General features: G+C 38.1%; 1 protein-coding gene across 2 annotated transcripts in view; it reads right to left on the bottom strand.

Moving 5' to 3' along the window:
- Positions 1-26,457, bottom strand: part of LOC134212502 (inositol-trisphosphate 3-kinase homolog) — an 85,903-nt gene that overhangs the window by 37,816 nt on the left and 21,630 nt on the right. Inside the window, exons 1-2 of one of the 2 annotated variants that reach the window (XM_062690440.1) lie at positions 11,764-12,059; positions 11,431-11,517 (exon numbers count right to left, since the gene is read on the bottom strand). In XM_062690440.1, coding sequence (XP_062546424.1) covers positions 11,431-11,517; positions 11,764-11,817 — 141 coding nt within the window. In that variant the 5' untranslated portion in view covers positions 11,818-12,059. Of the gene's footprint in view, positions 1-11,430; positions 11,518-11,763; positions 12,060-26,457 lie in introns of those variants that run through there. The other variant, XM_062690439.1, reaches the window with a different exon arrangement.

The following is a 26,457-nucleotide window of genomic DNA, read 5'->3' as shown; positions in this document are numbered from 1 at the left end:
TTATCAACAGAAATGTATTTTTCTCTATGTTGCAACGTTTACCGACGATCGACCCAGACGATATCGATAGTGTGCGGTGGTTAGCTTGATTTATTTGCGGTTTGAGCACGGATCTAATCAAACGATATGAACACTGAAAGTACTTGTAGGTAGTAAAACAATTTATTTGTGCAGTCTGCATTCCCCGCTCTCTATTTCTACGTATTACTCAGCAGCATTCCGTTCTAATGACTTGAGTGAGGTATGAGAAAGCAGCCTTAGATCATTTTTCAACTTCACTAGTTCTTATCTTCTGCAAGAACAATATCCAATAAGACATTTTTCAAACGATTTAAGTAAATTTTGATATCAAAGTCCAGCTTATCACTCACAGGCTCTGATTTACAAATCTACAGTGCTCGATTGGCTCAAGAATATGTTGAAAATAGCAAACCCAGCGAATTTTGTCTCGCTCAAAATGATTAATTTTCATAAACAATCTTTTGCGTTCACAAATTCATTAGGAAATTATTGGTAAATCGGTTCTCCAGAATGAATTTTTCATTTTCTTTTTCAGTTTATTGAACAATGATGCCGACTGCGTGTTATATACATGATCAACAATTAGGAATCATATACATACTCAACAAACAAATCATTTAATCGAGAAAATTGGATTTTAATTTTAATACAAGTTCTGTGCTATATTTACCATAAAAGAAATCAGTTTATCCATTCTTGAATGATGCGCGGTCATGCAAATGCGATTGAGATTCATGATTCAGATTTATATTTGCCAAATGCAACACGGATTTGATGTTACACGTCATCACTTTGACCTTGCCGGCAAAATTAACATACATTAAGTACCTGCGATGAGGGGCCCTCCTTAGTCGTGCGGTAAGACGCGCGGCTACAAAGCAAGACCATGCTGAGGGTGGCTGGGTTCGATTCCCGGTGCCGGTCTAGACAATTTTCGGATTGGAAATTGTCTCGACCTCCCTGTACATAAAAGCATCATCGTGTTAGCCTCATGATATACGAGTGGTAAAATGGTAACCAGGCTTAGAAACCTCGCAGTTAATAACTGTGGAAGTGCTTAATGAACACTAAGCTGTGAGGCAGCTCTGTCCCAGTGTGGGGATGTAATGCCAATAAGAAGAAGAAGTACCTGTGATGATCTGAATTGAAAAGTTTTCAAGCCAAGCTACGATCGAACCATTCGTATGTCATGTGGTCGGCATGAATATTTATTCTTTTCACCTTAAGCACGTGGCTTTGTAAATCATTGTTACCGCTAAGCTGTCAATCACGAGCTGAGACGAGTTTGTAAACTGTGGGATTGATGCTTATCAATTAGAAAATTAATCAAAACGAGACTTACAAATCCAGTTCAGGAACAGTACACGTCTATAATGTTGCTGTTGAACTAACTGAACTTTTTAGGCCACAATCAGTTTCGACTGGAGAGTTCTTTTCCCCGGCATATTTCCTTGTCCCGGGATTCGGGATGTCAAATGATGCATATCCAGGGAAATTCCGAGGTCCCAAATTTCTCGTCCTTTTATTAAGTAGAATAATGTGTAACTAATAACTGACTAGAACACGCGGATTACTATACAGTTACCATTTAGTAGGTTTCTAATAGATTCTGTAAAGGAGGATATTATTGATAATTTTAACTGTTTTCATTCCATTATGTACTATATCAAATTCCCCGAATTTCGAGATATTTTTTCAGTTTTGATTGACTAGCCCTACCCGAGCAGAGAATGAAAACAAACTGAAAACTTATTTTGATATTTTGATATTTTCAATACATATTATGCGACATCAAGATTTACAAACTAGATTAGTTATCATTTAGTTATTTCTATAAGTCTTGATATCATAAAAGTATCAAAATTAGTTTGACTTTTGATGTTGAATTATTTTATTTCCGTATTATTCAGTCTTATTCTAAAACTGATAATAGAAAATAATCTAATAATATCTCGATTTATTGCTTATGACGTAATTGATAAGCCTCTTGCAGTTCGAATCCATTTCGATGGCTGCAGAATGATCGTCGTGCAGGAGATACCTTCGTTCAATTTGTCGATGTAAATTAAAAAAAGCGGGCTGATCACAATCAATAGATGATTCTGTATCCGGTAGTTCGGTTGGTTCTTCCGACGCGTTCCTAGGGTTTTTCGAGGGCGGCCTTTCGGGTTGTTCAAAACCCTCCTGGTCAAAGATCGCCCGTTAAATCCTTCTGGCCATAGGTTCACCATTATGAATTTCACAAATAAATAATCCGAGTCCTTTGCTTCGACAGACCATGCAACTAGCATTTGGTTGGTTGACTCTATTATTATTTTCAGTTATCAAAATATGATATTGTTATGATATCAAAAACTCAATTTGATATCGTTTTTATAATATTTTGACTCTGCTCTGCTCGGGTATCTTTTTAAAAGACAAATCGTACAACTAAAAGCATTGAGGGTTTTATACTGGTTTCATAGCAATAGTTTAAACACAAAGAAACAGACGTCTCACTCAACATGTGTTTCATCGTTCACCTTTTTAACGGTGGATTTAATTTTTTGTAGGTGGTCAATTGGCCACCGATGGCGCTTTCATCGGATTCGTTTGTGTTTGACGTTTGCACACTACCACCATCTGGTTGCCGCTTGTCCACTCACAGTTGATTCAGCATTTTTCGATAATGCTTCCGTGACGATGCTTTTGATTGCATTTTGTTCAAAGTGAGACGTCTGCTTCTGTGGTTTAAGGTATAAGCTTATATTTTTTTTGAATCTTGAAAAGGGATGGCTGCTTTGTAACTTTTGCAAAATATTAAGAGTGGTTAAGAAGGTTATTTGTTTTACTATTGATGCAAGATCGATTGTAACTCTTACATTTAACTCTTATCTTCTGGCTTATTCAGTCTGAAAGTTATTCAAACGGATTCATATTTGCATTTATTTATTTACTATCAATAGGCTCAATTTGGCCCTTATGATGTTCAACTTATGCTATTATAAGAACCATATACACAATATATTTCACAAATGTTCAAGATAAAACCAATTAGAAATTATACACAAACATTACGAATTTACATACAAATAATATTAAAAAAACGATGCAATTCTGTTCCTATAGGAGGTGTATCGTAGATTTTAATTGTTAATCCATTGCGGTACTATTGCGAGAAAAGAGAAAAATTCTAATTTTGCGGAGCAAAGAAGAAGAAGCAGACTGAGTGTCGGAAACTTCAAAATGGCATGCACTGTACGAAAAGTGTTGACATTTCTTGATATCAAGAATATTCAAGAAATCTAAAATGATTCAGAATCACATAAATATATGACAAAATGCCTTCAAAGTATCATTAAACTTGTTTAAAAAACATAGCGGCATGTAACACTCGTTTAAAGTTACATATTCCCGTTGAATTTAATAATCAACATTCACACCGAAAAAATAAACCAAAAATTTTTACTGTGCAACAAGTGATTTGACGTTTGCGGAACAGCTTTCCGACAGTCGACCGTCGGACCCCTGTTCGAATTTTTCAATCTTCTCGCAATAGTCTAACAATTTGAGGAGTTGCTACGCATTAGATACCATTTGTCGGATAGTACTTATCACCGGAAACGTGTTTTGCCACTCTCGAAAAGAACATCCAAAACGTTCAGGGACTAATAGGAACTCTTTCTGCGTTTGGTCCCATCATCAGCTGAGATGTATCGTTGAACGAATCAATTCGAATAATGTTTCCTTGCGGTGGGTGCTCGGAACGGTGGGTGCAGTTAACCTCCACAAACGTCAAATCAGAGACTAACCCGCATGCAAACTGGCGGCCATTACCGCTCGCGGAAAACTGGATTGATTCAAGAGTAGAGCGATATTGGTGTAGCTCTAAAAATAGATGACAGTTCTTTCATCTGTTCTGTTTAATTCAAGAGACATTTCGAAGTGTGAGATGGAATCATGGTAAGACGAAGGACTTTCAAGCAAAGACATGTTATTCAATTCTGAGATGAGGTAATTCTATTTTTTTAATTTGTTGTTTTATATCCAGTTTTTCGCGAGCGGTAATGGCCGCCAGCTTGCATGCGGGTTAGTCTCTGATTTTACGTTTGTGGAGGTCAACTGCACCCACCGTTCCGAGCATTCAGATCAATGTGGTATATAAGAAGGCTTGAATTCACTTCATCAGCACCTTCTTATATGTCACATTGGTCAGAATGCTCGGAACGGTGGGTGCAGTTGACCTCCACAAACGTCAAATCATAGACTAACCCGCAGGTAAGCTGGCGGCCATTACACAGCTCGACAAGATTTTGTCCCTAACACCAAATAATGTGTCCCTAGTAGATTTTTGCTCGCTGAATCCGAATCTGACTTCAGATTTGCTCTAACACGTCGAGATTTTGATATATACCTCAACAAATGTCGTAAAAACAATGATTTTAGGCATTTTGGAACAGCCATCGTTAACCCTATAGAAAGAATTACGAGTCAATCAAGGTCCAAAATGGATCACAAACATCTAATCTTTCGAAATGTGGTGCATTTTGAACAAGTTAAACATAATAAGTGTGATTTATCTGCAATTTTAGTTAGTGAAAGTTATTTAAAAATATGTTTCATGCAAGCCACCTTGTATACAAGCCTGGTTATTTTCTGTGAACGGTTTTGAGAGGAAAGTAACAAGAATTCAATATAATAGTTTGTCCAAGCAAAAAAATAATATGTTTTCATTGAAGTAACTTCTATTGAATATAAATATGATATTGTATTTCCTCTGGCGCGATAAATTTTCAATTATTGCACAAGTGATATGGTGTATTTAATTATTCAATTTATGTCAATTTATGCTCTTTTATTATGTTCATTCGAATAAAGCAAGTACGAGAACTGTACGCAGTTCTATATATTTTGATTATTCCTGCTATTTATGATCATTCCAATATTCCTATGATAGAAATTTGGGCGGAAAACTATCAATTAGCAAAATCAATCAACGAATCGATAAGTTGGTTCTCGATCGTTCTTGTGTATTATTGCATCCAAGCTGAAGCGATGTTGACGGCTACGCAACAGAAACCGGAAAACGTCAACAACCTACTCGTGCGTGGGGGACTTTTTATTTTATTCGCGTTGAAAATGCTGCGTGGATGTTGCAATAATCCCAATGTAATTTCTTTAAACTATGATCAGCTTATAACATTGAAAAAGGAAAAAGTTCACTAGTTTTATCAAGCTTTGTTATGTGCTAAGATGCAAAGTTATGCGTCAGGAAAAAAAAAATTGGGCTCCGCTCCACTCGTGTGCTGTTCAACATGTTACAGTTACCCGAGCATATGGTTGGATGATCCGCCAATTCTGCACTCTGATATTTCTCTAATTTAACAAAACAACGGCATGAATGAGAAAATTTACGATGAAGTTACAAAATGGTTAAGTTTCAACTTATTTTCCGAGTGCTGAAATGCATTTTATTAGTCAATGTGGCTTGAATGCTCTGGTAGGGGATCTAGTAGAGGATTTGAATACGTTCAAATTGCACTCCGATCTTTTCCTTGTTGATTAAAAGAAAGGAACTTTATGGATCATCATGTTCTCACTATATTCTAGCACAACACAATTGCAACATGTTAACGTGTGGTCATTGGAAGTTGATCGATCGAAAAAAAAAACAACCAGAAATCGAGCAGAATAACATTTTAGGAGGAGGAGAAATGTTGAACATAAAATGAAAAAAACGTGGATATTTTATTAAAAGTCCAATGAAACATATATTTACAAACTGACTAGTATCTCTATACTTCATTTAACATTTTCTTATCCCAGTTCCTCTGGCCTCATGTTGTGTAATTTTTGGTGGCTTCGAACTGGTGGTGATGGCGTTTGCATGCAAGTTTTTGAAACAAACTTGCATGGAATATTTTTAAATTAAATTCACTGAACTTAAATTCAAGTAAAATTGAATAGAAAACAATTGAAACGTGCAAATCTGATGGAAATTCATTAGATCAGATGTGCTTTTACCGTTTCGGGTATTGATTGACCTAAAATTATGTTAATATACTTCATGAAAGTCCTTCGAAAAATGCCAATTTCCTCAAATTAGCGGTATTAATTTAGCTATATCTCAAAATTTGGACGTGTTAGAGCATATCTGAGGACAGATTCGGATTCAGCGAGCCAAAATCTACTGAAGACACATCAATTGGTTCTGAGGACCCGCAAAAAGTTAAATTTTGTTCCCCTGTGTTATCGCTCGCGGAAAACTGGATTCAAATGAAAATATTGTGCACGTCAAATGGATGTGGTGGTCATTGAATGCGACGAGCTTAACTATTGATATTGATTTGATTCTAAAGTAGTGCATATTCAAATGCAGAATAGTTCGCATGGACGTGTATAGTTTTCTACCGTGTGGATAATTAATTCTCGCTTAACCTTTCAAAAGGACGTGAATTAATTTGAGTACTGTAATCAAAAGCTTTCACTTTAACTTTACGGTTACGCAATATTTATTGATGGAAACGTGTTTGTTCGTTGTCCAACGCTTCGACACAGGGAATGCTCAGGAATGTGTCGTCAGACGTCAAACGATACAAATAATTACCTCCTGAGGAAGACACCATTCTTTAATATCGACTTACAAAACACAGCGATCAATTTCAATCAGTTCAAATAAGGTCCATGATGTACAAAACTACCATAAATTGCTTTAACTTATGAAATCATGAAGTTTGATATATCACATGATATAATAATAATTCTAATAAAATTCCATATATTTTCATTGGCAAAAATCTGAAGAAATTTTCAAATAAATTTTATGTTTGCGTTAATATCCACCCGCTATAGGATAATCCATACAAAGGTTATTAGTTAATAAGGGTTATGTGTGTTCCGCATATATGCTATGCGAATTCACATAGCCGTTATGTGGGAAATGCTATAGTCAAAATTTATGTGTGCCACGCATAATGAATATAATTGGATTTTTGTCATTGTAGTATTCGCCTATTTCCGTAAAGTGACCCCGCAACAGGTTCCGGCGGAACGTCCGGAATCCGGAATACAGACCATATTATGGAACAAACAAATTCCTGATTAAATGTTGTATAGCTTATGCGTCGTTTCCAATCAAAATATCTAAAATAATCATTTCCGAAGTATGCGTTCTGAGAAATGGCCAAAAGCTAACACCCATTTTAAATCCGGAATAACTCCGAAACAAAATGGACAATCCTCAAACTAAAACTTGAATGAATTTCGCTCCTTTTGATGAAAGTGGCGAAAAAAAATGAAAGATAATAAAACAACAATGTTCTGAGAACTTTCCTTCGATGGGACTCGAACCCACGACCCTCAGTACGCTAAACTGGTGCTTTTAACCAACACCAACTAAGCTACGAAGGACCTCCATTGGCCTTCGCAACTTAGCGGCTACTGAACCACCCGACTTGGATTTGGGTTCGAGTCCCATCAAAGGAAAGTGGTTACCCTCCAATAAATTTTTCAAAACAAAATCTTCCACAATTGATAGAATCGTATAATAATATGCTGACTTGGCCTTCCTTTTACAATCACTTTGTTTGATTTGATTTACTCACTTGATTGTGATTCTTCACGTCTAGCACTTGAGGTTCTACTTCTTGCTCTTGAAGGCCGATTCTATGCATCCGGATGCTTATTCACCTACATGCTTGTTCTCTCATATCGTTTACTCATCCAGCAAACGCGTTCATACAAATTCATCAACTTCAAACGATGCTGTAAACAAGCACGTACGGCGATAAAGGTAACGTAAACAAGGGAGATCAAATCACATCTTATCAATCTATTTTTGCTCTGCCTTCTGATTACGTACTCGTCAAAATCCAAGAAATGATTTTTTAATCCACCGCCTTCATCCATCTTCAACGCAAGAAAATCTGACGGCCGAAGCATTTCTGTTGAAACACCATACTCAACGCATTTCACGTGTCCTCAGGCAGCGGTAGCCTTGAGAGCCCCGCACATAGGATACGTTTGCGTTGCGTTTGTCAGTTTTCCCATGATAAATGTGTCAAACGCAACGCAAACCTAGCCTATGTGCGGGGCTCTTTATCCTTCACGTATTCCCAATGACTCTAAGAAAATCGGTGCATGATACCTGACTTGCACTTTCGATCTTTTTGGAGCCATTTTTCACGTTTAGTGACCTTCCCTCTATGAACTAACTCTTTATAAGACGCCAAAGTTCTTGCAATTGATCGTTCTACAAGTCTATCAACTTCCGCTCTTCTAGCAAAATCTTCACCCCAAAACTGTCAATGTTGCTTCCATTGAAAAGCTATTTCTTAGCTTCATCGTCCATCTTGACATTTCCGTTCTGATGAAAACCTCTTAGAGTGCTTCCAGAACTTGCAATCAATAGTTTTCGTAGCTAAGGATTTCGGAAATCTTCAGCAAGACAGGTGATCAGAACCAAGAACTCGAGAAAAATCGATTTTGGTAATCACGGACTATCATCCAGAATATTTAAGTTTTCTCAGCTTCTTGTGCTTGAGCTTGATCCGTAGCTGCTACTCCATTATGACAACGTCAGCTGTTATTGCACAGAAAACCAACAGATGTTTGCTTGGGACTAGCATCCATCTTCAAACGAGCTTTTTTTCGTTCATTCACAATTCTAGCAGTTACTGCTAGAAAAGTGGAATGGAACCCAATTTTAATCATCTTTGAGAGACATTAAAGAAATTTCTGCGAAAAAAAATTGTTTTATTTTTTTTAAATTAAAATGTTTACTCAAGTGCATCGGCCAAAAGTTTGGGTTCACCCACTATATGGTGAACCGGTCATAAGTTTAGGGTCACTCTCCTGATATACGTTTTAATTCAATTAAAGCCAAATATTGTTTGAAGTACAGTTCTTGACCTTTTGTTTGGAAACTGACTTTCTTAAATATATGTAAAATATAAACATATTGACTGAATTGAAATGTTTATTTAAATTGAAAGTTGTATGACAGACCATAGAAAAATGGAATATGCCTGGGATTAAACCCACGACCTCCTGCGTATGACACAGAAGCAGTAGCCATATAATTTTCGCGAATATTTAAAGCTCAGACACAGTTGTTCCAATCGATTTACTGCCGTTCTACGCATTTGTTAAAGAAAATATCAAACTAGCGTCAATTTGTCCCACCAATTTCAGAATCGATTGGATCTAAAAAAATTGTCAATATTTTTGGAGTGTAATGAGCGTAGGCTACACTTCTCCAGACTATAAAACGGATCACTACACTCAAGCAAAAAAGCCCATCAGATTCATGTGCCGACCCACATGGATTTTTGCAATGGGGTTTGCCCAATAAAAAGTATGTGTAAAGCTCATGGATTTTCTCCAATGTTCAGTTCTATTTAATTCATATTAGCATAATATGGGATCCATAAAATTGGCACATACTTTTTATAGTCTTTATTAATGAAATACATTCATGCTGCAAATGGTTTGAAATACTGCTTTTTATTATATTTTTTGTATATTTTCTTTTTTGTATATTTCTATTTTAAGAATAAATGAAAATCATTTAAAGTAATTGATACAAATGCATATTTTATTCTTCTATCACAAGATATTTGTAACTTCTATTTGATTTCGAAAAGTTTGACTAGCGGCGCTGGATTTTCTCCCATTTCGGCCAAAAACTCAACATTGGAAGCTGTGAGCTGTTCTCATTTAGAAGTTACACCGCTTTTGATGTTGAGTGCGAGAGAAAGCTTCATAATCTCGATCTCGCCGTCGATAGAAGTTGTCTGATACGCTGTCGTGACCTGAGAGTCGTGAATTTTCCGTACTACGGCATTTGCCGGTGGGATCTGAAATACATATGTGGTCGGGGTTCTGCCAAATCACACCAAGCGCCAATGCAAAATTTCAATTCTTTTGCCAAAGCTTTTTTCGAACAGATTCAATTAATCACAAATCGCATCGGACATCGTTCTGCGCCCTAATTGTACAACAAATGTACACATGAATTGACATAAAATACTTCCTGTTTTCTTCTTGTGGACAAAGTCAGAAAAAGCCGCTTGTTGTGGTTTGGCTGAACCCCGACCATGTAGTGCACCGGATCCAGCAATCGATATAATATGTTTTTCTAATTGGTTTTCGCTAGAGCATGGGATTCGGACGATGGATCTGACTCGGGATTTTCCTCCATCAGCTAGTGGCGTCTTCGAACGCAGCACCTATAAGTTGATATATTTTATTATTATATTGTAAGTTTTATGATTTTATAATAAAAAATACTCACCAACTCAAGTAATTCGAAGCTAAAACTGAAAATGAAACCACGAGCACGAACGCAATGACTTCACAAATTTTCCACGGGTGCCATTTTTTATTAAACACGTCATGAACTTGATGAGCATATCTGTTGGCCGGTGAAAGCTAGGAGGACATTCGATAAGTCATTTAATTCAAGCCTTGGTCAAATACAAGCTATGTGTCGCAAGAATGGTTATCATTAGAATCAAATGAAATTGATGAGAATGGGAAATTTAGCAAAGTATGGGTCATTTCACATACATTTAAGGAGTCAATTTTCTTGCGTGTACTTATGTAAACGGTTTTCTGCCTCCATTATAATCTAACGACTACTTCATTTTCAACTCGACAAATCGACTCGAGTTTGTTTTTTATTTTCATCAAAGACTAATTAATTAGTTTTTGGATATAGTGGCAAGATCATCGCTGTTTTATTAGAATGCTATAGAATTTTCATATATCATTTTGAAGAATAAAAGATTTTTCTTATTTTAATACAAATTGAATTATTTACTTGAAAAACCGTCCATTCTCGAAATGTTTTGCAAGGAATCAGGGAAACTCAACAAATTGTTATAATTAAGAACAGCACTAACTCGGCTTATAATCAGATAACAGCATTCCACTAAACAAAACACTGGAGAAATGTTCATCCCAAACCCCACCCCCTCCTGGCTACGCCAGTGATTATGGATATCATTTCATAAGAATGTATTAATTCTGAGTTGAGGAAAGTACATGAAACTGACAGATGATCACCGGTTTTAGGATCTAGTTGTTCATTTTATATTTCTGTCCTGTGCCCATTTATGGTGTCTCAAAAATCAGTTATTTCCTTGTCTCTGTAGTAAAGCATTTTTTACAAATCATTGCAAATTTTTTTCACTAGGTAGGTATAGCCTATTCGAGTTTTATCTGATGGCTGCAATCTGACAAGAAACCGTCCAATTATAACTTTACTTATCATATGAATATATTCTAATCAAAATATATGCATGCAGAACAGGGTAATGCCTACAATAACAAAAAAAAAAAACAATTCTACGTTTTCCCCTATATCGCAATGTACACATTTATAGCCAGCGAATGAATTAAATATGATACACATTAACATGTACTTACGATTGCAAAAAAGCTAAGCAACGACTTGTTGTTGGGCGCTCCTTGTTCGACCAGGTAGTCGGTGGCAGTTCTATCGGCATCGATGTTCTGCAAATAAAAAAAAAATACAAGCATTAACAACAAAGTTGCCTTTTCTGGTTTTGTGCAACAGTATGAAGATATGTAGGTATGTTGCTGCTGACAGAACTTATAAGGAAATCTGTTCCATGAAGAATGGTGCGGTGTCGTCGGTTAGTTTTTACGAGCCCCACGGATTGAACGATGGCTTCGTTTCGTTGCTTTGTTTGCTTCAGAGCAAACATCGCAACTCGGCGCCAAACAAATCAAACTTACCACCTTTAGACACGACGCTAGCATTGCCATTCTTGGACGATCACCCCGGGTCATCCAGAAGAGAGCACTATTAGACGTTTGATGCTTGGGCGACTAGCTGATCGATCCTGCGACAGCACAAGTCCTGCTGATACTCCGATTGCGACGCGGGCTGTTGAGTGGGTAAGAAATCCTAGCGTACTGACGACGACGACGAGCACCAGCAAGACCACGCGGGTAGACAGTATGACGTTTTGCGGGTCGTATCGTCTTTGACGACGTGAGAGCTTCGACGGCGGAGAAAGGCGCGGCAACAACGGCAAGCGGAACACGAACGTAGTGGAATTCCAATGTGTGTACACAAGTTAAAGGGGTTTCCCGAGTGTTGGGAAATAATTTAATATGGGTTTGACTTGATTGAGGCTTTGCTTATTTGCATCACAAAATAAACGAGTGCTCATGATATTGTTAGACGTTTGCTGACTTTTTTAACCTAATTTATATGATTTTCTATGTTTATTATAAGTTCATCACAACGTTTGTTAACGAATTTAGGTTTAGATAGAAAAAAATTAGGGCGACTACTGTAGTAACTGATCTCTGAAACATGATGTATGATGATTATTCAAACTCTCTTGATACATGAAATGCCAAATGTTTAAGACTTTAACAATGTCAGAGATTGCTACTTGCATACATGTATAATTTTAGTTTTTTAAACAGCACGTATTCAAGAATTCCAATTAATCGTGAAAGATATTGAAAAACTTTTTCATGCTTAAAGTGTTTCCATGCCAAATAAAAGGATAGCTCATGGACAGCCCATCAGCAAGCGCCCTATCCGAGGACTAATTTCATAAAGATTACTGTTTTTTTGCTGCAAATTTAGATGTCGTGTCGTATCGTGTCGAAAAGGTTTCGAAAATGTTTGAACCGTAGTAATTTTAGTCCGTTTTCTTCTCAGATTGTTTATCATTTCACCTCGGGTCGAAGTTGGCGTTGCCTAGCACAAACACGTGCTTGCCGTTATGGTCAACACAACACACAACCATACTCTCGGTCCGAGGAGAAAGATATCCCGCGCTCGCCTTCAAATGCATACATTTGATCGTATATTTTGGTATTCGTACAGAGGGTGAATCAGATCACATCGCAAACTGCGCTGCGTAGCAGCATTGTGAGCACAGTGTAGTATTGGAGTTTTGTTTGCTTATCGATTTTACTTTCCCTCGTGCACTTGGGCGCACTTAATCATTGTCGAAACTTCTTAAAAACGTGTCACCTCAATTTGTTTAATCGTTTAATTTCAAGTTGATGCAACATTACATGATGTGCATTACATGTGTGTGTTTTATTGAAACAAAAATTCCAAATTCCAGAACTAATCTATTTAAATTTTTTTCTGAAAGTAGGAGACAAATTTTATGTTGGTAGATGCACCCTGGTGAACCCTAATTTCAATTATTTCCATCTAAAGCTGGAGTCGATATCTTTCCTGAATAATCGTACAAACTCTTTGCTTTGGAAAATCCAGTTTCAAGTGGTTTTTCTTATCGTACACTCTCTGCCCTTTTCCCTCGACGACAATAATGGTGCTGAATGATAAGCTTTTGGTTTTTCTAGTAGTGCTGTTGAATTTGCCCGCTGTGGATGATGCCAACGCTAGACCCAAGTTGAACTAGTTTTGGGGGAAAACCTAACGTAAGTCCGAGGCGGACTATAATTGGAACTATTGTTCGGTGATTGGTTCGACGGAGATCGAAAATCTGACTAGTGGTATATTGGGTACGGGGTAAGCAAGTAAACTACGCTGTAATCGATTTCAGACCTTGCAATTGGAATCGCGTAAATTATGTGCAGCAATTCGTTTTGCACAGATGTATAAAAAATAAAGGTGTTTGCACCTTTCGGAGCAGTTTGAACCAGTTAATACCACTGCAAAAGAGCAATAATAAGATTTATTTTCTCGTTTGTTCCGTGCTGTTCCGATTAGATACACATTGTATCAATATCAGAAGCTGTGTAACAGCAAGGGAGTATGGCCTTTTTACCGAATGCCATTTGGCCGTCCAACGACAGTAAAGAATCCATTTGGTCAAATGCCAAATGACAGTAATGGTATTTTAAGCGAATGATTTTTCCCTCTATATATTTCTCATTAGTTATTCATTTTCTATTTTGACTCATTTGAATTTTTAGAAATGAATCGATTTCTTTATTTTACTATTTTATCTTGGTATATTTTTTCTAACTTCAGAATTCTTTCTTGCTCCATTTTTCTCTATTTTCTTCTCCAAACTTTGCAATTCATTTCACTTTTATTTGTTATGACACTATCACTACTATTTTTATAAACGTTCATCTCTTCTAATATCATCCTTATTTCTCTTCTTCTTCTATCATTTTTTCCTAAATTACAGTGAACTCTCTCTTAAACTAGAAGGGATCATCGAGTTAGGGAGGTATCGAGATACGGAACACATTTGTTTTATTCCAAAATATCTATCACTTTCTATAGCATATGGAAAAATAATTTAGGGTCATCTGACCGAATGCCATTTGGCCGAAAAGGTCATTTGGCCGAACAATTAAAACTGTTTCCTTACTAAGTGATGTGAGAAGTTAGATGTTCGAAGTGAAACCTGAAAAGTAAGAAATGAGATGTTCGAAGTGAATACAGATTATTAAGGAATGAGTACTGAAAATGGAAGTGAGTTCTGAGTGGTGAGATGTGTTCAGTAACAAGTCGCAAGTGAGTAGTGGGTAGTAAGAAATGAGAAATGATAAGTGGTGAGAAAGGGAGATACGGTAAATGCTAATTGAGAAGTAGGAAGTGAGTAGTGAAAAAAGCAGATGTAAAAGGTGAGCAGTAAGAGATGATAGTTGAGAAGCGAAGAAGTGAGAAGTGGGTCGTGTGATATAAGATAGAGAAGAGATAGAGAAGATAGAATGAAGAAGAACAACGAAAGTGGTAAGAAGATAGAAGGGAGAATTCGGAAGAAAGAAGAAGGAACTAGGAAGAAGGAAGAACGAAAAAGGAAAAATGAATTAGAAAGATAGTATAAAGAAGAAAGAAGGAAGAAGCTGAAAAAAAGTAGAAACCAGAGGAAAGAAGAAGAAGAACAAATAAGGTCATGTGACCAGACGCTGCAATTTTCAACTTAATTTTCCAAAGTTAAATCATTTCATATGGTTATATTTAATTCATATATTTTTAATTTTTTTTTTTGTGGTGATGATGATGATACTACCATCTATTGTAGCAAGGCACCTGCCGATAGCACTGGCCATAATTTTCGTGTAAATTTCGTGAGGCGTCCCGTGTTTTGCAGGACGCTTGCTGGACACATTAAAATAAGGGAAAGGGTGGAGGAATAGGGAGAAGGAAGAAATTAGAAGGAAGAAAAAGAGAAAAAGTAAAGAAAGAAGAAATTGGAAGGCATAAGGATTAATATCCCAATTTTTAATTTAACAGATCTCGCTTTTAACTTTTCACTGCTCACTTTTAATTTTTCAGTTTCTTTTCTCAATTTTCAGTTATCTTTTTTCAATTTTCTCTTCTCTCCATTCATTTCTCACTTCTCACTTCTAGCTTCTCGCTGCTCACTGCATAGTGGAATGTACCTCACTAATACTTTTGACTTTTCACTTCTCACTTCTAACTTCTTACTTCTCATTTTTTACTTCTTACTCATCACTTTTCACATCTCACTTTTTATTTCTCACTTCCAGCTTCGCACTTCCCACTTTCCTCTCCTTACTACTCACTTCTCGTAATCTATGTTATTTCAATTCAAGACAAAATTTTCAAAACGACTTATCTGCTTTTGCAAACAAAGATTCAAACGACGATTCGACGAATCTGATAGCTCTCCCACGCAAACCAACACCATCAACAGGTAGTGGAATCCTTCATCTACCTATTGATGGTGTTGGTTTGCGTGGGAGAGCTATCAGATTCGTCAAATCGGCGTTTGAATCTTTGTTTACAAAAGCAGATAAGTCGTTTTGAAAATTTTGTCTTGAATTATTCGACCAATCAGCATTCCGCCAAATAATCCTGTCGGCAAATGGCGTTCGGTCAAACGGCATTCGGCCAAATGTCCCAATACCTTGCATATCGTGCATGTGAACTGTTTCTCACGACATCGAGTTAGCGAAGTGAAAATGCATTAGTAGATTACTTCGACTTAGGCTGTGAACCATTCCAGCGATTCGTTTAACTTTTAGTTAAAATTTGACAGTTCGATGGTTATTTTTCTGTGGTTAAAAATAACCCTGCCCCGGAGCATGGTTAGATTTGACAGTTCGATAGTTAAACTTTGTTCGCGAGAAAATTGGTGCCAAATTCATTTTGTTCCAAATAACTATCAATCTGTCAAAACTCAAATGGGTCCGCTTCGGGGTAAAATTTTAACCACGATGGGAAAATAACCAACTGTCAAATTTTAACTAAAAGTTAAACGAATCGGTGGAATGGTTCACAGCCTTAGAGAATATCGAGTAAGGGAGGTTTCGACCTACGAAGGGACGCAGTATGGTAGATTCAAGGGACTTTGAATTTCATCGAGTAAGAGAAAACATCGAGTTACAGAACATCGAGTAAGGAAAAGTTCACTATATCGTTTTTTAAATTATTATTTCATCAATAATATCATAATTTTAATTTCATCTTCTCCGCATTGTTTTTATGTGTTGATTCTTTTTATTTCTGTTTTTTCTTCCTTATAACTGTATCTTCTTTTTTATCTTCATTCTTGTTCTATATGGTCTACAAATTGTTTGTGATTACAGTCATGCAGGTCCTGAATATCTTCTACTATCTCACAAAAACTAACCTCCTATCATTTTAGCTCTTCAACTCAAAACCTTATAGACCAGCGGTTTTCAACCTTTTTCTTGAGAGGTACCCTTTCGAGCTTTTACATTCATTGGGGTACAGCTCATTTTTTTTCGCAGTAAATGGAAATAAACATAAGTTTAAAAAATGGATTTGAAAACTAACAGGATATATGGCATTTCAAAAAGCTGTCTAAAAATTTCCGCTGTTCCGTGAAGCTATCCAATTCAAATAAGGTTTATATTATACATATTTTCAGGACTTTTGGAAGCTTTCGAGTCTTTTAAAAGGAGGCTTCCGATCTCCTGAAAATAGACTTCCCTGCACATAGGCTTATGTGGTTCTTGAAGGGATGCTTTCGTTCCTTTTGAAAAGAGGTTTCCGAGCCTCATAGAAGGAGGCTTTTAAGCATTTTTCAAGGACGCTTCTGAGCCTTTTGAAAGGAGGCTGCCAAGCCTGTTGGAAGAAGGCTTTCGAGCCTCTTAAAAGAAGGATTGCGAGCCTCTTGAAAGGAGACTTCCGAACCTTCTAGAATGAGGCTTTTAAGCCTCTTGAAAAGAGGTTTCTGAGCCTCTTGAACGAAGGCTGCCGAGTCTCATGAAAGGAGGCTTTCGAGCGTCTTGAAAGGAGGCTTTCGAGCGTCTTGAAAGGAGGCTTCCGAACCTTCTGAAATGAGGCTTTTAAACCTCTTCCGAGCCTTTTAAAAAGAGGCTTCCAAGCCTTTTGAGCCTCTTGGGGAAGATCCATAAAGTACGTCACGCAAAAATCGGCGATTTTCAACCCCCCCCTCCCCCGTTTGTCACACTTTTTGTATTAAACCTCTAAAATTTTTGTATGAGTCGTCACGCTGTTCGGAACCCCCCCTCCCCCCTATGAGCGTGACGTACTTTGTGGATGCCCCCTTGAATGAAGACTGCCGAACCTCTTGAAAGAAGACTGCCGAACCTCTTGAAAGGAGGCTTCCGAGCCTCTTGAAAGGAGGCTTCCGAGCCTCTTGAAAGGAGGCTTCCGAGCCTCTTGAAAGGAGGCTTCCGAGCCTCTTGAAAGGAGGCTTCCGAGCCTCTTGAAAGGAGGCTTCCGAGCCTCTTGAAAGGAGGCTTCCTGAGCCTCTTGAAAGGAGGCTTCTGAGCCTCTTGAAAGGAGGCTTCCAGGCCTCTTGAAAGGAGGCTTCAGGCCTCTTGAAAGGAGGCTTCCTGAGCCTCTTGAAAGGAGGCTTCCAGGCCTCTTGAAAGGAGGCTTCCAGGCCTCTTGAAAGGAGGCTTCTGAGCCTCTTGAAAGGAGGCTCTGAGCCTCTTGAAAGGAGGCTTCCTGAGCCTCTTGAAAGGAGGCTTCTGAGCTCTTGAAAGGAGGCTTCTGAGCCTCTTGAAAGGAGGCTTCTGAGCCTCTTGAAAGGAGGCTTCTGAGCCTCTTGAAAGGAGGCTTCCTGAGCCTCTTGAAAGGAGGCTCTGAGCCTCTTGAAAGGAGGCTTCTGAGCCTCTTGAAAGGAGGCTTCCGAGCCTCTTGAAAGGAGGCTTCCGAGCCTCTTGAAAGGAGGCTCTGAGCCTCTTGAAAGGAGGCTTCTGAGCCTCTTGAAAGGAGGCTTCCGAGCCTCTTGAAAGGAGGCTTCCGAGCCTCTTGAAAGGAGGCCTGAGCTCTGAAAGGAGGCCTGAGCTCTTGAAAGGAGGCTTCTGAGCCTCTTGAAAGGAGGCTTCCGAGGCCTCTTGAAAGGAGGCTTGAGCCTCTTGAAAGGAGGCTTCCAGGCCTCTTGAAAGGAGGCTCTGAGCCTCTTGAAAGGAGGCTTCTGAGCCTCTTGAAAGGAGGCTCTGAGCCTCTTGAAAGGAGGCTTCCACGCCTCTTGAAAGGAGGCCTCCAGCGCCCTTGAAAGGAGGCTTCCGAGCCTCTTGAAAGGAGGCTTCCGAGCCTCTTGAAAGGAGGCTTTGAGCCTCTTGAAAGGAGGCTTCTGAGCCTCTTGAAAGGAGGCTTCCAGGCCTCTTGAAAGGAGGCTTGAGGCCTCTTGAAAGGAGGCTTCCGGGCCTCTTGAAAGGAGGCTCTGAGCCTCTTGAAAGGAGGCTTCCTGAGCCTCTTGAAAGGAGGCTTTCGAGCCTCTTGAAAGGAGGCTCTGAGCCTCTTGAAAGGAGGCTTCTGAGCCTCTTGAAAGGAGGCTTCCTGAGCCTCTTGGAAAGGAGGCTTCTGAGCCTCTTGAAAGGAGGCTTCTGAGCCTCTTGAAAGGAGGCTTCCGAGCCTCTTGAAAGGAGGCTTCTGAGCCTCTTGAAAGGAGGCTTCCTGAGCCTCTTGAAAGGAGGCTTCTGAGCCTCTTGAAAGGAGGCTTCTGAGCCTCTTGAAAGGAGGCTTCTGAGCCTCTTGAAAGGAGGCTTCCGAGCCTCTTGAAAGGAGGCTTCCGAGCCTCTTGAAAGGAGGCCTGAGCCTCTTGAAAGGAGGCCTGAGCCTCTTGAAAAGAGGCCACGGAGCCTTTTGAAAGGAGGCTTCCAAGCATCTTGAAAGGAGGCTTCCGAGCCTCTTGAAAGGAGGCTTCCAAGCCCTTTGACAGGAGGCCTCCGAGCTTCTTGAATGGAGGCTTCCGAGCCTCTTGAAAGGAGGCTTTCAAGCCTATTGAAATGAGGTTTCCTAGACTCTTGAAAGGAGGAGGCCTGAGCCTCTTGAAAGGAGGCTTGAGCCTCTTGAAAGGAGGCTTCCAGGCCTCTTGAAGGAGGCTTCCGGGCCTCTTGAAAGGAGGCCTCTTGAAAGGAGGCTCCGAGCCTTTAGAAAGGAGGCTTCCGAGACGCTTGAAAGGAAGCTTGCAAGCTTCTTAAAGTAGACTTCGAAGCCTCTTGCAACGAAGCTGTTTAACTTTTCGGAAAGAGCCGTCACGCCTCTCAAAAGGAGGCCTCCAAACATTTAGATTCTAGATTTTGTTCACTCTTCGTTTTGTCCCACAGCCATTCATTCACTGTGCTGGTTGTAGTGGCAGGATTTAATAGATTTTGATTTACTGATCGCCATGCATATTGCCATGCATATTGTGTGTGACCAACGCAAAATGACTTGCCCTAAGAAATTCTGACGTTTGAGCTGACTTTTGCTTCCGTGTTGAGTGAAAACGCGAGTAGATTTAAATTTTGATTCCAGGAGGCCTAGAATTCTTTGAAAAAAAAACCTATTGTTTTATATCAAAACTATTATTTTATATCCTCCTCAGCCGTGCGGTAAGATGCCCGGCTACAAAGCAAGACCATGCTGAGGGTGGCTGGGTTCGAATCCCGGTGCCGGTCTAGACAATTTTCGGATTGAAAATTGTCTCGACTTCTCTGGGCATAAAAGTATCATCGTGTTAGCCCAATGATATACGAATACAGAAATGGTAACTTGGCTTAAAAACCTTGCGGTTAACAGTGTTGTCCTATACTCAGTCCAAAAAATTCTGCTCTTTGATTTTACTCTATCTAAACGGTTTTATAGCCTTAACTAAGTAAGTTCAACTAATAGAAGGATATTTGAATTTTATAAATGTGAAGTTTAGAAAATTCTAAGCTATCGATTGTTGATAAGAAAACCTTTAACGATCGATATGAAGAATTGAACTCGAAGGAATGATTGATTGGTAATGTTAACATTCAAGCAACATTCAACAGCATGTTGGAAAAGGAAAGTGATATTGTGACTCACACACTAAAGAATACTTGGAGGGAATCTGCAATCAACTTCATTGTTTCAGTCCAAATATCGGCCTAAAGATACATCATTAGAGCGAATACACTTGAACGAATAGATCTGTCCATATTTCTGTTTCTGCAACTTCCAAGCGCGACACGATAAACTCGAACAAAGAACACCATTTTACCACCTACGGTTTCAATTAAATGTCTTTGACTTCAAAACACCGCGGCGTCTTATGTTTAGAAAAAGAACAACGCGGAACACTTCCCGATTTTTTTTTGCACAAAAAGCCTGCGGCAGAGTCAGACAGACGAACAGCAGAGCTGCCTATCAGACAGTGGTGGGAAACGTATTTCAGATGGACAAAGATGATTACAGTTTGACACCTTTTATAGACCACAAATATAACGCGCGTTTTGCACGATGATCATTCTAACGTTGGTTCCCGTTTTCGACTATGATCATGAGGATTGTGGTGATGATGATGATGACGGTGCATAAGACGAGTGACGGGAATGTGTTAGCTTGATCGGAGGAGGTCCGCAATTGGCATGATCTGTCTATTCATCAAACCAAACGTTGAACCGTACCGGACAGTTCAATGGGATGATTGAGTTTTTGTTTTGTTAGACGTTGTGATTTCGTTTATTGGAATATTGATTGATTAACGGAATCAGACGGGGGCATTATTGGGTGGTCGTTTATTGGAAGTAGCTTGGAAGTTTTCCATCGTACTCTGATTTACATATTTGATTAGGAAATATATGATAGTTGCCCATTTTTGGAAATAACTTAGAAGATTTATCTAATACAATTAGAGAGACTAACTTTCGATCCATTAAGGATTATTAAGGATTGGGTTGAATAATGAATATGGTTTGTTCAGATTACTTGACACCTCACAAATATAGTCATTTGGTCTCAGATATTACCTTTTGTCGCCTTGGACGTTTATTTAACCTTGCTTGTTTCTTCGGAGAATAAGATCCGTTTGTTCCATTAGCTTTTTATGGCACGTAATCGCCATTAGGAAATTTAGGGTTATTATATCCCTAGGAATGTTGAACCAGTAGGAACGATCTGCGATCACTTGGAACATTAGAATATCAACGACCGCGCAAAATTCCGAGACCTTGAAGAACACTGAAAGGCATCTGTCGTCGTGACCACAGTGGAAGCTGCTTGATAGCCGTTGCAAGTTGGTTGATACTTAATGAGACATCCACCCCTTAATGATGACGATGACATGAGCTCAGCAAGTTTGATCTTTATTTTTTCATTGAAAGTCGCACGGGTTGCTAATTTATCTCACACCAAACTGCCATATCCCGCGACGTCTAAATTACTGATGTTATTTATTGTGTTTCCATGATTCTGACTCATCGTTTAAGAACTTCTGACGCATCGCTAGAACGATACTCACACGTGTCTGCGGATTAGATATTCATCTACTACCGTAGATGCTGCCAGGAGTTCTTCTGCCGAAGATCATCGGTATTGAGTGAGGTGTTCTAATCGAATCATGTCGGCTGGTGCCGTCACAGCAGAGTTGTTTACAAACAGTAAGCTTAATTAGCAATCAATGCTGCTCGTTCTGAGGTATACAAGTGGCGCATGCACTCAACTCGACCGGACGTGATAGACGCGACGGGTTTGGCGCGCTGCGTTGAGCAGCATCCATAAGTAGGCGACGCCGTTTGTTTGGGTTTTGTGTTGTTTCGAAATCAAAACATCCCGCGCGTCGATGATTGTGGAGGGCTTATTAGTACACTGTGATTGCTTCGATGCGATAGTTATTTGAAAAGATTGTACAAGATTTTCATCGAAACGGGGGAAAAACACAACTGTGTCGCATATGCTAGTTTTTATTGAATCCATCACGATTATTGATGACGTCGAGTCAGGCGAAGAAAATAGGAAATTCAAGATTAGCAAAACTTCACCTATTCATGGAAAAGGTGATCTTTTTATATTAAGCATTATATGGGAAATAAACTACATGTGAAATAGATTTATAGAGGGGGGTTTTCTCTTAAAATACTGGCCTGTTCATACGGGATATAAGCAAAGGTATGCAAAAAGAAATTTGCAGATCGAATTCACACTACGGTACTAATTTCTGAGCATGGTACAATTTGTTCAAGCGGATAGCTGCGAAATTTCCATGCCGGATGGATTATGCAGCTACGTGATAACGCAACGATTTCCCAGCCATATCCTCATACACATCCTCGAACCGAAGAAGCTGCCGTTGAAAAGTTTCTCCACATTAACGTGTCATGTGCCAACGGTGGACTACCGTCATCGTTGGCCGGCCATCGGCATAGCTCGTGCGGATTAGTAGCAAGGTACCGTAGCGAACGTACATGGTTGTAAATGCGGCTTCAGCGACTCTTCGCAAACACGGAACAGACAATGTCGTCGTGCCGCATCTCGTTAGCGATAAATTGCGAATCTTTACATTGAGACATTCCATTCGATCCAAGGTGGTCGTCGGTGGTTACGTTGACACTTCGCCATTAAATACTTTCCTGTAGCACGCGGTAGGCACACCTTTTATCGTTTTATGGCCCCTTATCCGCTATGCGCGGGCATACTACTGTGGGAAATTGAGTGGTCATTTTTTTTTTGTTAATGAATACTCGCTTAACTTTTCAAAAGGTCCTAAGTAACATTTTTTCATGAATTAATTTGAGTAGCACAATCAACAGACCAATATAAAAGCTTTTGTTTGCACTAGTCAAATTAATTCATGAAAAAAATGTTACTTAGGTCTTTTTGAAAAGTTAAGCGAGAATAGTGTTCAGCAAAATGTATACTGAAAAAAAAAGTTTTAGGGCCGACATAAAGTTTATAAATGAAATTTCGATATAAAGCTCTTTACAATATTTAACAGAGAGTGTATAACGAATACAGGTTTCGGATTTCTCACAAAACAGAATAAGATGTTTAAGTCTACCATGAGGAGTCCTATTGAATCATTTGAGATGTTCTTATGCTTTACATTTTGATTGGGGAACCGAATGATGTTCATTAGATCACTCTTGACAGTATTAAGATGTGCTTCGTGGTTTTCATTAGTTTAAGGAAAAATTATTCTTTTCATATGCAAGATTATATGGGAATCACGAGGAATATTTTCCTGCGTGTAGTTGAAAAAGGAAATCAAAATCGTCAGGTACCACTGGCGGCGCCAGAGTTCTGGTAGTCAGTAGTATGAACTATAATTGGACGCATTAATAATAAAAAAAAGTGTCAGGCAGTTAAATATTGAGAAATTGTTATTGCATTTATCGTCTATAGTCGAACCTGCCCGATCTAGCTCGGGCTGTGTTTTTTTTTGTGACCAGCTTGTCAATCGTTTATTCGATTGCAGCGTCGCATTCGATTTCAATTGGAGTTTGGTGGCTTTCTATAGAAATCCCTTTCCCGGTGATTTTCTTCTTTTTATTTATATGATCTCAAGACGAACCGGTTAGTGAAAAAATCTTGCAAATCGATCCATCCGTTCGTGGACTATATTGCCTCATAGAAAATGCAAACTTATCTCTATATATATAGAGATAATTATAATAGTTGCTAAAATTTTTTTGAAATATTTTTCCAAAAATTTCAGATTGCGGTGAAATAATGAAAAAACTCTAATTTTTGAGGTTTTTCTAGCAAGTAATTTTTGAGTCCAAACCAGGTTTTACTACTGACTAGAATTCTTCGGGTGATCTCAAGAATTCCTTGGGAATTAACTTCTGACATTATTTCGTAAATATCTTAAATAATTCTATAGGGATTCTCTAGCATTTTCCAAATTTTATCGGAAATTTCCCCAGTAATTTATCCAGAACTTCCAGAAAGAGTTCTTTCCACAATTCTAATACAAAATTTCAAGAATTCTTTTAGGAGTTTCCGAGATAATTCCTAATGGAATTTCCAAAGGAACCCATTTTTTTTAAAAGACCTAATTATCGTGATTAGGAACTCCTTAACCCTTTCTCGTTCACGATTTTTCCCAAAGATTGCAATCTTCTTTGAGGAAAATGCTAGAACTAAAGTTATTTTGCATAGCTGAAATTAGCGGAAAACAAAAAAAAATGATAGTAGATCAATGCTAATTGATTGTTTTCAATAGTTTAACTATTTGTAGGCAACATTAATTATGTTTTCAGGCTAATGAAACCATGTCGAATATTTTGCTTTTTGTTGTTGAAACAATTTGATGAAGGTTAGAAGGCGTCTCCAACATCCATAAATTTATTCAAGAATTTCTTCCGTAATTTCCTTTTGGGATTTTCCCAGAAAATCCTTTGGAAATTACTTCGGAGATAAATCCAGAAATTCCTTTTGAAATTGCTCAAGAGATTGTTTTAAAAATTCAAAGAAGGAATTCGAAGACAATTTCGAAAATTTCTTCTTTTACGAAGGCTATGAGATTTTTTTTCAGGAAGTCTTTTAGAAATCCCTTTGACAACTTCTTCGAAAATACTTAAGGGAAATCATTCAGATATTCCTTCAGGAGTACCAACAGAAACTGTTTTATTTACCTTCAAAAATTCTTTTAGGACAAATCCTTCTGAATTTTTTTTGGAATTTCTTTGGAAATTCCTTTAGGCATTTTATCGGAAATTGATTTAGGAATTTGTTCGGGATATGCCTTAGGAAATCCTTCAGAAAATCTTTCGAGAACTCTTCCATAAATAAATTCCAGAAAACTGCGCCAGGAATTCCTTTTGACATTCGTCCAAGGATTCCTTCGAAAAATTCTCTGAAGAGGTCTTTGTAATTTTTTTTCGGAAATTCCTAAGAAACTTCCTCCAGGTAATCCTTCGGAAATGTGTTCAGCAAAACCATACCAAATTTCTCTCGAATTTACTGCATGAATTATTTGGCAAATTTTTTGGGAAGAATATTTCCGAAAACTGATGACGGTATTTTTCGGCTCTTTCAGTCTTCATGATAACTAAAACGGGTTTTTCGTCAACTATTCAACGTTTCGGTGTTAATTACACCTTCTTCAGGTGTACACCGAAACGTCAGATAGTTGACGCAAAACCCGTTTCAGCTTGTCAAGAGCCGAAAAATACCGTCGTCAATAATCAATCACAGTCGAAAGCAACAATCAATATCTCCGAAAATTTATTGAAGAATGAGAAAGGAAAAGCTAAAGGAATTTTTGGAAGAGTTTTTCAGGGAAATTTTAAAGGAATTTCCAGATGAAATTTCCGAATGATTCCTAAAAAAAGCATTTCTGAAAGTGATGTTTGATAAAAATATCAAAGGAATATCCGAAGGTCTCAAGGAATGTCTTACTAAATTCCCAAAATAAATTCGGAAGAATTACTGGATGAGATTCTGATGATATCTTAATGAAATCCAAAAATTCCATCCTAGAGATTCCGAAGGGATTTCTTAAGGAACTAATGGAAGAATTCCTTTAAGAAACTCCTGAAATAATTGCTGAAGCAATTTCTTAAAAAAAATCGAAGGAATTCCTAAACCAGTTTCCGCAGGGATTCCTACAGCAATTTTCAAAAGAAATTTCCGAAGGAATATCGGAAGGTTTCCCTGATACAATTTCCGTAGGTATTTCAGAAAACAAAAATCGTTGGAATTCTTACCGAATTTCCTATGGAGGTTCTAGAAGAATTTTAAAAGGTTTTCCTTTAAGATTTTCCCAAGGAATTCCTTAGGGAAATTCTGAAGGAATTGATAGATTGTATAGAGAAATTATAGAATTTAGGAAATTACTTTAGGAGTACCTGAAAGGAATTCTGGCGGAATTACCAAGGGAATGGGTCTTGAAGAATTTCTGACCGAATTGCTAAAGGAATTTCTGAAGGAGATGTTCTAAAAGAATTCTTGAACATATTTTGGAGGAAATGTTCGAATTATTTCCTGAAGGAATTTCTTAAGGCATTATTCTTATTTTTAATGTATTTCTACATTCTAGATTTGTTTCTTTTTGGAAAGCAGATACCTGCTGAAAATGTTTATTTGTATTCGAAAAAAAATGCTTTCTTGATAAGGGTATTAGTTCTGGAGAAAAACGTTTATTGTTTAGATCGAAATTTCCCATTGCTGATACCAACTTGTAGGAAATTAAGAAACATTGACTCACAGAATTGATATGCAAACTTCTATTAATTTTTCGTTCGGAAAGTTCTGTTGAGAAATACAATATTCGTTTGATTGTTTTTTTTTTACGAAAATCCATCTTGCTATGTGCTTGATTTCGTTAATGACTAATA

Source organism: Armigeres subalbatus, chromosome 2 (genome assembly GCF_024139115.2).
Source record: "Armigeres subalbatus isolate Guangzhou_Male chromosome 2, GZ_Asu_2, whole genome shotgun sequence".
Lineage (NCBI taxonomy): Eukaryota > Metazoa > Arthropoda > Insecta > Diptera > Culicidae > Armigeres > Armigeres subalbatus.
This window is presented reverse-complemented; position numbering and strand designations above follow the sequence as displayed.